Source organism: Sinocyclocheilus anshuiensis, unplaced genomic scaffold (genome assembly GCF_001515605.1).
Source record: "Sinocyclocheilus anshuiensis isolate Anshui unplaced genomic scaffold, SAMN03320099.WGS_v1.1 scaffold380, whole genome shotgun sequence".
Lineage (NCBI taxonomy): Eukaryota > Metazoa > Chordata > Actinopteri > Cypriniformes > Cyprinidae > Sinocyclocheilus > Sinocyclocheilus anshuiensis.
In genome coordinates, this window is record NW_015557081.1 from 625,272 (window position 1) to 639,146 (window position 13,875).

At 36.7% G+C, this 13,875-nt stretch overlaps 1 protein-coding gene across 6 annotated transcripts in view; it reads right to left on the reverse strand.

Moving 5' to 3' along the window:
• LOC107676930 (MICOS complex subunit MIC19-like) overlaps positions 1 to 13,875 on the reverse strand; it is a 77,777-nt gene that overhangs the window by 7,471 nt on the left and 56,431 nt on the right. For all 6 annotated transcript variants that reach the window (XM_016471676.1, XM_016471675.1, XM_016471674.1 and 3 more), the window contains one exon: positions 7,894 to 7,964. In XM_016471676.1, coding sequence (XP_016327162.1) covers positions 7,894 to 7,964 — 71 coding nt within the window. The remainder of the gene's footprint in view (positions 1 to 7,893; positions 7,965 to 13,875) is intronic.

Consider the following 13,875-nt stretch of genomic DNA (forward strand, 5'->3'; position numbering starts at 1 on the left):
TTTATGGGCTAATTTTCATTTTTGGGTGAACTAACCCTTTAATGTAGCAACAATATCTGTATGCAACTCTAATGGCATTTGGGAAGAAACTACCACTGTGATACTTAGAAAGCAACATGTGAACTCGAGCGCTTTTTCCAAAATGTATTTGCAAACACCCCAGAATATCCAACTTTGACCCAGACAGCATTGAGTTTCCTGCTGGATTTTGCAAGACCTTGCAGACCGCTATCAACAACTCGTCCATCCTTCGAGGTCACAAAAAGAGCAAATTTTCAACCAAATATCATTCTCTGAATGAGATACAGAGGATACAGCGGGTCACACTGGGCATACAAACGAAGACCACCCGGTTCCCATGAAATCCGAGGACCAATGTGGCCTAAAACGAAACATCACCTCTGTCCCCGGAGGATTAGAACACACACACAAAACTCTTCATTTGACAGGGTTGACCTTTGGGACAGCAAAAGGCAAAGAAAGGATTGGGGCGGGAGGGAGATGTTATCCTGCTCTATTCAGAGAGGCATTCTTTCTAGATCAGACGTGGTCTAATCCATGCCGTCATTCATATTAGCTGCTCTGAAGGGCGTATGAATGAAGGAGTGAATGGACGCCCGCTGTCAGTCACCATCTCAACTCTTTGGGTCCCGGAAGGACTTGGGGATTCACCCTCTCTCTTTTCTTATCCTTCTCTTTCTATATCTCTCTGTCCTTTCCTCAATCCGTCCACTTAAATACACACAGCTGCTCTCTATCACACATCATCCCTCTTCTAGACTGTCACAGGAAAAAAAAACATCAGAAAAAGGCAAAAAGAAACACATTAGAGTTGAGAAATGGATAAAACAAGACAGAAAATTGTACTTCTATGCGCTAAAGGTACTTTAAAACATTTAGGTTAAAACAGTACGGCAATACTGGGACCACCACATTATAAAAACTAGTATGGTATTCCCCTTTGGTCCATTTATACTTGAGAAATTGGGAAGAGTCACAAACTCCTTTTTCAAAGTTTAAGGGTTGTGGACAATATTAGCCAAAAAAGCATATTATGTATACGCACTATACTGTGTTTTCATGTAAACATAAGTGACAGCTAAAACCTTAAAAATTGCAGAATTACATAATTGTTCAATTATATACATTTAAATTAAATATAAAGGTACAGTGCTGTTTAAAACTTTGCGTTCAGTATTTTTTTTCTCTTTTTTTTTGCAATTAAGCAATGAATAATTTTAGTCAGCACAGACATTCAGTGACAATTGAGATATTTTGTTACCCAAAATTACAAATGCTGTTTTTCTTAAATTTCAATTCATTAAAAATTCTGGGAAAAAAATGTTTTCAAAATTAAAAAAAAGAACTCTTTCCACAAAAATATTAAGCAGCGCTACTGTTTTCATCACTGATAATAAAAATGTTTCTTGAGCACCAAATCAGAATATTAAAAAGATTTCTGAAAGATCATGTGACACTGAAGACTGGAGTAATGGCTGCTGAAAATTCAGCTTTGCATCAGATAAATAAATTAAATATATTCAAATAGAAAACAGTTACTTGGAACTGTAATAATATTTCACAATATTACTGTTTTACTGCATTTTTTACCAAATAAATGCAGCCTTTATGAGCATAAGAGACTTCTTTCAAAAACATTGACAAATCTTTCCTTTGACCATGATGAATATGAATTTTTAATATTAATTTCAGATTCACATATCAATTTAAAAAATGCAGTGGTAGCATCAAAAGATCAAATAAAACTGTCAAACTCATCCTCTGTAGCACAATGATTTATGGATAATATCAGCTGAAAATACATGTATACTTCTGACATAGCTTATCATCATTGGCATACTACTTTAAACATGATCTGGTACACACTACTTCTAATCTTGCATATTATACTATATAACATGAATAGTGTGCAATTTAGGATTGAAAAAAAAACTGTGAGGAAAAAAACAACAACATCTTTGCTATTCAAACACATGATGTGAGTTTTTAATACTTAATAGCATTATGAGTAATATACCCACACATCAACAGATCTGAACGGCACCTTCGCAACCTTTTTTTATTTCTCCCGTTTTCTCCCTCACTATCCACAGATCAGGCGTCAAAAAGCAGGACAGCTCTATAATATCATAGGCGTATACATATTTATTCATGTCCCCGCGTAAATCCCTCCGTCCAGCTGAAATGTTTTTTGGAAGAAAAGAAGTAGATGCGGCTCATAAATCACAGCGAGCAGGTGCTTGGACGACTGTGACACCGAGGGCTGAGAGAGACACACAGATATGAGATGCTTTATCACAGGAGGAGCGAGAAAAAGACAGCTTCTGAAAGAAAGGCAGGAAAAGGATGGAAAGAGACTGCGCTCTAAATTATCCCATGCTTCTGCAACCTTCCTTGTAACCTACACTAGCACATGAAGGACTTCCTATAGGTGTGCAGGTCTGTAGGGGATTTACTAGGCAAAAACCATTAGGCCGCAGTAGCGCGGGGAAAAAGTGCAGACAAAAGGCACAAAGATGCTCTTCCTGCAGCATTCAGCTTATTAAAATATCAGCACACATTTCTCAAACAGTCTTAATTCTCGCAAATCAAGACTAATGAAATATCAGTCCACTGTTTTACAGTCGGCCCGGATGAACTGGGATCTCTCTCTTAACAGACATGTGACTATCCGTCATCATTATGAGCACTCGCAGTCTAGCGGGGTGAAGAGGTTAAGCGTCCACTTCTGAAAAAAAACCACATGTATGTTCATTTAGGAACTGACGGCGTGTGTGACAGGCAGACAGAAATCAAAACAAATGAAGCAGTTACGAAGAAAAATGAGAAGCGCTCATTTTCGACGTTTTTAAAACGCGATCCATCAGCGAAGACGAGAGGCCAGGGGCTCTGAAACCAACTCGCATCGTCCCATTACCTGTCGGGATGGAAGGAAAAGGTGGAATTGGGAAAAAAGAGAGGCTTTTGGATGGAGAAGATGAGCAGAGGTCTGATACCCGCGTGAGAAAGGCAAAACAAAAAGATGAAGGGGTGAGAGAGAAGATAAGAGAATGATATATAGGTAATACCAGACGCGGTAAAGATGTAACAGAGCTAAAAGTGGCCTGCCTGGAGTCTGGAGAGACACTTTTGAAGATGATGAGGGTTTGATAACCTGTGGCAGCACCAGACATAATTGTGTGTGTGTGTGTGTGTGTGTGTGTGTGTGTGTGTGGGGTGAGAAGGCCATTTACTCTACGTTGATATTCTTTGGCGTTAAGCCTTAGAATGACCTCTTTTAAAACAGAACACTTAGCTTAAATATTGTGGCTGGTGTACTGCCGTTCACTTATATTTCGTTGTAATAGCTATAATTGTGTTCTCTGAGACAGGTCAAGCTGTGCTTCAATAGGCAGTCAAACTTCATGGCCTTTTAAGAGGAGTTATTTCTTCTAAAGAGCAGCCTATTACAGTCTGAGATCTCACTGTGTATGATGGGGTTTTTCCAAGGAGACGCGAGCGAATGCCAACACAATCTCATACAAGGTCAGAAATAATCTCTATGAATGTATGCAAATGCAGGTGCTAGGGATGCACAATATATCGGTACTGTATCGGTTATCAGTTGATATTAAGAATTTGTAAAATTTGATATCAGATATTAAATTGTGTATGCTCATCAAGAAGGAGGAGGAGGAAAAGAAGAAGGAGCAGGAGGAGGAGGAGGAGAAGGAGGAGGAGGAGGAGGAGGAGAAGGAGAAGGAGAAGAAGAAGACTGGAAAATAATTATAGTTTATTATAAATAAATTAAATTGTAGTACTAAATTGTAGTATGGATAAATTCTAGTATTTACAACACATTTGAGTATTTATTGTTTTTATTTACACAATACATTTTAGAAAAATATATATATAAATATATATATATATATAAATGTAATAATAATTCTAATTATAAATATTTTAGAATTTAGCATTTTATTTATTTACTTATTTTTATTTACACAAAATACTCCTGGATTTTAGTATCTGACTGTAAAAAAACTGTTTTATACTAATGCCCACTATAGCATCCCATAACAGTAACAGCAATGCTGATATATAGGCCTTATGCATATTATAATGCATTCCAACAATGATGCATGAAACCAAGCGTTTGCATTCACATACTTGTGTAGAAAATGTTTCAGGCCTTAGTCCATACTTGGTTTAACTATTCATTAAAAGCATACTGATAATCACATTAAACTGTGGTGTAGCGCATTGGGACACTAATTCCAACAAGTGCCCTTTGACCCAAACAGGACACGTTAATGGGCGACTAAACTGGGTGAGCAGGGACATCTTAACCCATTCAGAAAACAGAAGATAGCAGAACATAGGGAGAGGTCAACACTGTGAAACTGCTTCGGTGTGACAGAGTATGGCAAGCCCCTGGGGACACAAGACAAACACACAGAGTGCATGCTTAAACACAGCATCACAGGAATGAGGCAAAGGTCAGCACTGACAGGTGGCTGGAGAAAACATCACACTCTTCCACTCAAGCATTTATCTGTAATTCATCCAGCATCCACGGCTGCGTAGCTTGACAGGATGTGTGTGTGTGCATAAGTCTGTGAGGAACAGAAGTTTTGTGTGCGTGTGTGTGAACAGCATTAAATGCATTCTTTTCTGTGTGAACATGTACATATAAACATGGGCCATGTACACACTATAAAGTTTCAGGAGTGACAAACATTTAAAGAGTGAATGAATCCCCTAAATTATCATTTTATGTATGCACAAAACAGCATCTTGCATGTTTGGTATCCACTATTTTTGACCAAAGCAATATTACAGCGACCAAAGACTTTTTCTATGTTCTATGTTTCAAGTTATGTTTGGTTATATTAACTAAACACCGTTGACAGAGCCTTCATGTTTTGTTTATGTTTGGAAGAATACTTTGCAGAGCACACTCTTGAAATGTTGCCATGTCTGCTTATTAACTTTTTGGCTTGTTGTGTAGGCTCATAAAGTAAAGCAAATTCATTTTATGCAATTAATAAAGCAGGCAGGTGCAGGTTGTGAAATTTTGGCATATGGCTTATTTTTAGGATAATGCAATTGGATTTAAGTTTATTATAGACGTGTACTTATTTGCCATCATAGTAAGATCTGGCAACATTAAAGAGTTGTTTCCTGTGATTTCTTGCATCAAATCTCTTATACATATTTAAATACGTCATTAACAGAATTCCTGTACAGTAAATGTCATTACCTGAATTTTTCGAGAGCAAATTTGGTTGTAAAATGTAGTTGTCACTCCTGTAAATTACTGAACTGTCTGTGAACAGAACAGGACTAAAAGGTGAATTGATATCCGAATTTAGCTGCAGTGTATGCCATACTTTAAACATCCTCTGATCGAAAACCTTTGCTGTTCCAAGAACAACACTCCTATTAACCAATCATAGCCAACCGTATCCATTGTCTCTAAATTCAACCCCTATATTCCTAACCCTGACCCCCAATTTTCAACCTTAAAACCCATCTCAACCATTCCCAATCCAGTTCAAACCCCTCCTAAATGTTTACCCTAAATCCTAACCTCTATTTTTCAACACCTAACCTCTTAACATCTTAATCCTCACTTAACCTTGACCTCAAACATCATCCCTCAACCCGAAATCCTTACTGGTTCAAATTCTTAACCTTAAACCATATCTCTAGCCCACTGGTTGATAAATGTCATTCCAACCCTAACCTACCACTATGTCACCATATTGCTTTGTTTCTAGGTGCTCCAAGTTCTGTCTGGCCTACTAATGGTTATGAACATCACAACCACTACAATTCATTCCATGCCATTCCATGTTGACATCAAATTAGTTTCTACACCACTAAAACCAACATTTTGGAGAGAAACGTTTATATATAAATTTCACCAATGCTCAATGCTTAAAATAAAATCATGGCAAAAGTAAATGGCATTGCCCTCTTATTATGCACAACATAAGGAAAAAACTGATTAAAAGGGTCAAATACAATATGACATTAGAAAAGTAAATAAAAATAAATTAAATGGGTACATTATTAATCAAATAGGCCTAAACATGCATTGGAAAGCAATTATACCCGAATGATTTTCCAGAAGCCAAACCCGCATGCACATCAAAAAGCTTTCAGCTACTAAGAGAATGAATACATTGAAGAGACAACTATTTACAACTTCAAGCAAAAGATTATCATATCAAACTCATGTTAATTCCATCGTTTATGCAGATTTGGACCTCCATCTCTAGGGCAGTTTCAACTTTCAGGAAATCAAAAGGCTCAGACAAAACATACTTCATTCTTATTACCCAACCCAATTCCTGATAGGATCTTATCACCTGTTTTCCCTTTAGAGGGCGAATAATGTTGGAATAGCCATTTGGGAAAAGCAATACAGATAGATGTGTTTCTAATGTACAACCCTAAACACACACACACACACACACACACACACACACCTGTGGCCCATCATTCATAGCTTACAGAGACTTTGCAGTTTCTTTTTGTCTTTCTCACGCACACGCAGTTAAACCTCATTATTCTCACAGTCAGTAAAGCTTGCGTCTTTCCTCGTGTAACATCAGACCCTGAAGACATTTCATTACATACAAAAACCCTCTCACACGCTCTCCTCCCACCATCCCGTAATCCAATCACAGCGCTGCTAATGCACCTCTCTAATGCAATCAGCCAATCAGAGCATCCACTGTGGCCTCGCTGGTCACATGACACCCCGGCCCAGGCCTGTGCGAAGAACCATGTCAGGCTAATGCTATTTTAATGCATTTCTTAATGCAATTTAGCATTAGCTGCACAACCTCCCCCCTCCCGACTCCGATTCTGCCCCACTGGACACCACAAATCAATTTCTGACATTTCTAAAGAGACGATGATCCCCGTGTTGGCACTGAGGAAGAGGGATAATGACAGCCTAATGTGATTTGTGAGCGCAGGCTAGTCCTGAAACAGGCTGGCCTCCCTTCACTTCCCCTTAACCAACATGCATTACTATTGGGGCTAATAGGCCACATTAAGACATATGGAGCCAAAATGTCCTATAATTGTAGAGCTCTTCAGTTACAGGTTTCCAGCTACAGTAGCTTAATGGCCAAGATTTCACATTCATGACAAGACTGGAAGTTTGTCACAATATATGAGAGAAACATCTTTAGTGTGTTTCCAGATCAGGTAATCCATGATTGCATATGTGTTTGTAGATTCAAAGGGATATGAAATTCTGGTCATTATTTACTCACCCTCATGTGTTTCTTTTTAAACGCCAAATGTGTTATTTTGTTATAAATAAGAGTTCTTGACAAAGAAGATTTTAAGTCAAACAAGACTTCAGTGAATAACAACTTAATTTTTGCTCTGTTCCTCACACAATGCTACTGTATGGCTTCAGAAGAATATAGTGCATGATTTATAATGGTGCCCCTGGTCTCCATTCACTTTAACTGTATGGAAGTGAGCAGCTTGGGCATTTGGCTAAATGTCTTCTTTTGTGTTCCACAGAAGTAAGTAAGTCATACAGTTTAAAAAAATGATATAAGGGTGAGTAAATAATGAAAATGTTCAGTTTTGTCTTTTAAAAAAAGAAATGATTGTATATGTATTATAGTGTGTGTGTAAGCTGTATTATTGTGTATGTATAACAATACTTAAGACAGAGGAAAAACAACAAAATATTTATGTTCAAATAAATAAAATACCATAAAATAAAATAACAAAATAATAATAGATACCTGTTGCACAATAATCATATAAACCCACATAGATCAAGCTTACAAAATAATGAATGACAGCATGTGGAATATCTGTATTTGGACTTTGAGTGTGTTATTCTGAACTCACTTAAACTTGGCGTTGACCTCGTCTGCTGCCTTGTGATAGTTTTCATCTGTAACCTTGTAGAACTGGGCACTCTGAGGAAGATAAAGACAGAGAAGATATGTGTCAAAAAAATAAAAGCTTTTATTGTATTTACATTCTTATTGCCTCTGTTGTCTCCTTCAGTATGAACAGAGATCAGAGAACATTTATAGACATAAAAAGCTCACACAAAAATTCAAAACAGCAGCAGGTTCAACCCTGCTGAGTCTCAACATTTCTCTGCTACCAGTACAAGAGAAAAAAAACCCTCAGTTAAAATATAAATTAAGCATTTTTGTTGTCCGTGCAGCACAAAGAGTTTTGCTCGCTTTCAGATTTCAAAGATGGGAGGAAATCAAAGAAAAAGGGTCAACAAAGATGAAAAGGTCATCACACTAACAGATGATGGCAATCTAAAACCTTATGAGGTTCTTAGTGAAGTGTGTCAAGAGTAGGTGGGCAAAAAAAATGTCCCTGCAACCTGGAATGGATCTTGATAAAGCTTTCGGTTCGACCATTCGAAAAGATAACTGACATTTCAAAGAAAATGGGCAGAATGTCAGATGTATGACTGAATTTGAGGATGTGACAATAAAAACTTGCTCAAGCTACATCCATAAAGAGAGCTCTCAATCACAGCCAGACAGGTTCATCTCACATTCACTGTCTCACACACACAATCAATACAAATGAAAGGCTACAACCATGAGGATCAATAATTATATCTTAGGCTTTTAGTGAAGCTACTGTATCGCTTCTGATGGACTGCGCGTCAAGTAGAAATCATTTGTCTAGTGGCTATCAGAGATGTGGTACGAGTCCAAAATCAGCTTCCTGTCAAACATACCAATGGTTAGTAGAGAGATAATTTACCATAAAAGACCATTAACAATATTTACTGGCCAGAAAAAAAAGTATTATAATTTTTTATTTAACATTTATTTACTTTATTAATAAAATATATTTAAATAATGATATTTAAGGCAAAAAAGTATAAACGTAATGAAAAAAAATGCTAAATTTAGTGCAAAAAAAGAGAAGAAAAACACAAAATAAAATAAAATAAAAATTTGTTACCAGCTAATAGTTACCAGCTAATGATGGTTTTATTTTCTTGCCAAGGCAAAACATTTGGTCCTTGCTTGAAAGTGTGGTTTTGGACCCTTTGTGGAACTACAGTATTACACTATGGGATGTAGGAAGTTGTGAACAGCCATCTTGCACAGTAGCAAAGTTCCAAAATAATGTTTTATTTCCCCCTGAGTGGATGTTAACAAGTCTGCCATCAAGCCTATTATTGGAACAACAGCTCTGAGAGTTAAAGACGAGATCAGGTACAAGCTTGACTCCGAGGGGCCTGATATAAGGGAACAACAGCAGTGATTTTAAGAGCATGTTGTGATGATGCAGATCTGATGGGAGGAGTCAGTAGTAATCAGGGCTACACACTAAAAAGGCACTGGCCTGCAGCAGAAATTGATTACGTGGAAAGTGAGTTGGACCTCCAAACACATGCTCTAAAACCACATGACCTGAGCGACGGTGTAATTTGGGAGGTCTGCCATTTCCCTTGATTAATGACAGAGTGGGATAGGTGCTGATTGTGATTTCAGAGTTGGGCCACACTGATTTAGAGGCCCCTCCATCAATCTGAGAGCAAACGTTTACCACCCACATGCTCTCGCGCGAAACCCTAAACCCTCATCTTCATCTGCCATAGCCAGAGTAGACTGTAATCAGATTATGATTACAAAACCTGATCTTATACATCTTAACAATAATTTTCAAAAAAGTTTTAAAAGTTTTAGAACATTAATTTTTCAAGCTGAAAAAGTGTTAATTTTTTTATTTCATAAATATTAGCATTTTGAAAACTCTGACATTGGCATTTCACAACCTGAACTAACTTAGCCTTGTCACGAAAAGAGCAAATAATCTAGAATTTTAAAAGGCTTAACACAGTGGTAAAGGTTTTCAGGCGTTGTCTCTATGATGAGTTAGTTAGACCACACGACTTTGATTTTGCTTTTATTAGTAAAACAGTTTTGTCTGTTGGACCACATGAATGTGTTTGTCACAACACATTACTTTGATTTTGCTTTTATTATTAAAACACAATGTCTTATGTTTTGCTTTTATTATTAAACAGTTTTGTCTGTTGGACCACATGAATGTGTTTGTCACAACACATGCCTTGATTTTGCAAAAGTGTTTTATTATTTATTGTATATTTAAATAATGATAATTGAAAACTCTTGTCTGCTGGTTGCACCACAACTTTATTATGATATGATTTTGCAAAGTTATGTGATCTTACATCATATATCATATCATATCATATCATATCATATCATATCATAACATCATATATCATATCAATCTTTGATTTTGCGAACAAGTTTTATTATTTCTTCTGATGTACTGAACAAATCTAAAATACTAATATACAATTATTATTTCTTATTATTTCTAATATAATTCCTGAAAAATCAAAGTCAAGTGGCACGACCAACAGACTCATGTGGTCCAGCTAACTTATTGAGCAGCTTTATTTTGCAGATAAAAATGTTTTATTATTGCTTCCTATATATATTTAAGAAATACTAATATCTTTTATCTGTGAAATCAAAGTCATGTGGTGCAACTAAATTTTTACAGAGAGGCTTTGATTTTGCAAAAGTCTTTTTCCCTTTGTTCTTATAAGAAATAATGATAAAACAGGTTTGTCTGCAAAATCAGTTGTGAGGTACCACCAACAAGTCAAGTTATGTGGCACGACCAACAAAGTGATGTGATCCAACAGACCGAAGTGTTTTAATAGTAAAACACTTTTGTCTGCAAATCAAAGTCATGTGGTGCAACTAACAAAGTCATGTGGTCCAACTATGATATATGATGTTATAATGTTGCAGTTGTACTACCCTGACATTTTTAAAGTCAAAATAGCCTCATGATTTTAGGTACTGTATCATTCAAAGCACTACTAAAGAATCCAGTCCTTTACCTGTTCAACAAAGCAGCTGTCAGACTCCTTTCTCACCTTCTGTTTACAGTCATCTAAAAATAAAACTTTCAACAAAGTGATGTGATCCAACAGACAGAAGTGTTTTAATAGTAAAACACTTTTGTCTGCAAATCAAAGTCATGTGGTCCAACTATGATATATGATGTTATAATGTTGCAGTTGTACTACCCTGACATTTTTAAAGTCAAAATAGCCTCATGATTTTAGGTATTGTATCATTCAAAGCACTACTAAAGAATCCAGTCCTTTACCTGTTCAACAAAGCAGCTGTCAGACTCCTTTCTCACCTTCTGTTTACAGTCATCTAAAAATAAAACTTTATTTAATCTGGTGCACACAGGGGTATTATGGACTAATGAAAGAATCTCCTAAAAGCTACTCCTGCCACTGACGGTGCATATAGGTGGTGTTTTGAGAAACAACCCCATGTTCAAATTAAATCTCGCAGGCTTTATAATGAGAGACCTGAGCAGTGGTGCAGTAATCAGCAGGCTGTGTTATCTCTCACAGACCAGAGAGGATGTGGAGGGAAACCCCCGCTGAGACAGCCATTATGGCTCAACAGCACAGCGGCCATATTGGCTCTGCAGTGCACCGGCAGAGGCGCGAGACCGAGTTTTAACAAATCAAAGCCGGTGACTGCAAACAGGAAAGGAAAGCAGAACAGAGGCCTGTGGATTCAATCCTTCCATCACTGCCTCGTACTGCAAGAGATTGTGAAACAAAACAGACAAGTGGAAATGTCGCAAACAAGCACAAACACTGTAATTCAATTGCATTGCATTAAACATCCAGTCCAAGCATGGAAAACATTTTTAAAGTGACATATTGGTGACATTTCAACTCATATGGGTTTGGAACGACATGATGGTGAACAAATGATAATACATTTTTAAGTATTCAAATTTTTACTTTGCTTGTGGCTGTCTGGAAGTAAAAAACAAGGGGACATGAGTGTGAACGCAAAGCTCAAGCTGTGTCTCTTGACTAGATAAAACTCGGCTAATTAAATAAACGAGGCCTCGTGCAGATACAGACTCTGTCCCTTTCCAGTGTCTCGTCTACAGTGAGGAAGAGATAATGACCACACACTGATCTCAAATAAAACAACACACACTCTTCACTTAACAATGCTGTCAGTAAGCACTGGAAACAGAAAGACAAGAGTGTTACATGCAGAGAAGAGCGATTTACATTCAAATCCATGTCTAGCCTCATTACGGGTTACTACGACCACATCATATAGTGTTGCTAGGTAACAGCCCCTGAGAGTCTGAATCAAAGCTTTGAATGAAGAGTAAGTTGTAAACTAAAGTTATGCTACATCATGTGATAAAAAATTTATACATTTTTATTATGGATTCAATGTACTCTCACATATGAATAGGTTGACCAGTAAGAATTTCAGGACATACGGGTCCAGTTGTGCTCTTCAAAATGTAATGGGATTGAGAACTGATTAAAAAAAAAATAAATATATATATATATTTTTTTTTAATGAAAAATAAAATAAAAAAATAAAATAAAATAATCCTGTTTGTTGGCAGATGGGGGGAAAACGGATCATTCAATTATTCATTATTACTACTGATTCATGATACTACTACTACTACTACTACTACTAATAATAATAAGGATAACAATAATCAACACAATTAACAATCAATAATTATGTTTTAATCCCCATAAATTATACACTTCAAACCCAGATTAGGAAAACATTCCCACATTGTTTTTTTTTTGGTAATAAATGATACTTTAATTGAATTTAAGAAATATTCCAATATTACAGAATTACAACAGACTCACAACTTTTGTTACCAAATAAAAGAACACTGAGCTGCAGGTGAAATGCACTATGGGAATTTTATCACTGACTCTGACTGGCTTGGTATGCGATCAAAGTTATTATTATTTTCTTACACATTATCAAGTCAGACCATAACAATGGAAAAAAGGAAGAAGTGTTAAAGGAAAAAAGAAAAAAGAAGAAAAAAACCCGTCTAATCCTGAACAGGCAAACATACAGCCAAAGCCACTGCAGTCAAGTGCCCTTGAGGTCATTTAAATGCCATCGATCAGGCTAAAAACACTGTATTAGCAGCTTTTTTCAACACCTCAGACTTCAGGCCTCCACTGTGATCATGGAGCATTATGAGAAAGACACCAAACTACTAATAACTCAATTGAGGAGAAAACCCCCCTGAAAAGAACTACTGAAAAAAAGCAGAGCGCTCAGTTGAAATATGAGATTGTTTTACAGAGTATTGAGTGAAAATCTGTGGCGAATATATATGCACAGTACATATATAGATATTGTTTCGAAGGCAATTTGAGTGGCCGCACCAATAAGTAGGCTGGAGGTGGCAGCCGCCGTCTCAGAGCTGTGATGGGCTGTCAGACACAAGCCACTGATAAACGAGCAAACTGAATTGAAAGAGACATGTAATATATATCAGCATTTTATTCTCTTCTCTCTCTCTATCTCTCATTCGCTCTCTTTTTCCTTTTCGCTACTGGTACTGTTACAGTCCAAAGGCTAGGGAAAACTGCAGTAGAGAGGAGAGACCAAGAGGAAACAGTAAAAACAAAAACACTATATTGTGTTATATTCAAAATCAATCCATTGCTTCCCAAAATGATTTGCTAAGTTGCTACAAACAACATTTTTAGTCACATTCTCTTAGTGCTGGGCGGTATACCGGTTCATACTGCATACCGGTGTTTATTTTTGTTATGATATGACTTTTTAAAATACCGCAATACTTGTTTGTCGCTTAAACAACATGCAGCCGACTCGTCAATAAATGAGCACAAAACAGCATTTCCTAGCACCTGTCACTTACTGATTGTTTGGAATTATAAATATGAGCGTAGCTCGTCTGTTAATATCACATGCTCTCTTTTTGTTTGTTGTTTTTTTTTAGTTTGTTACTCAG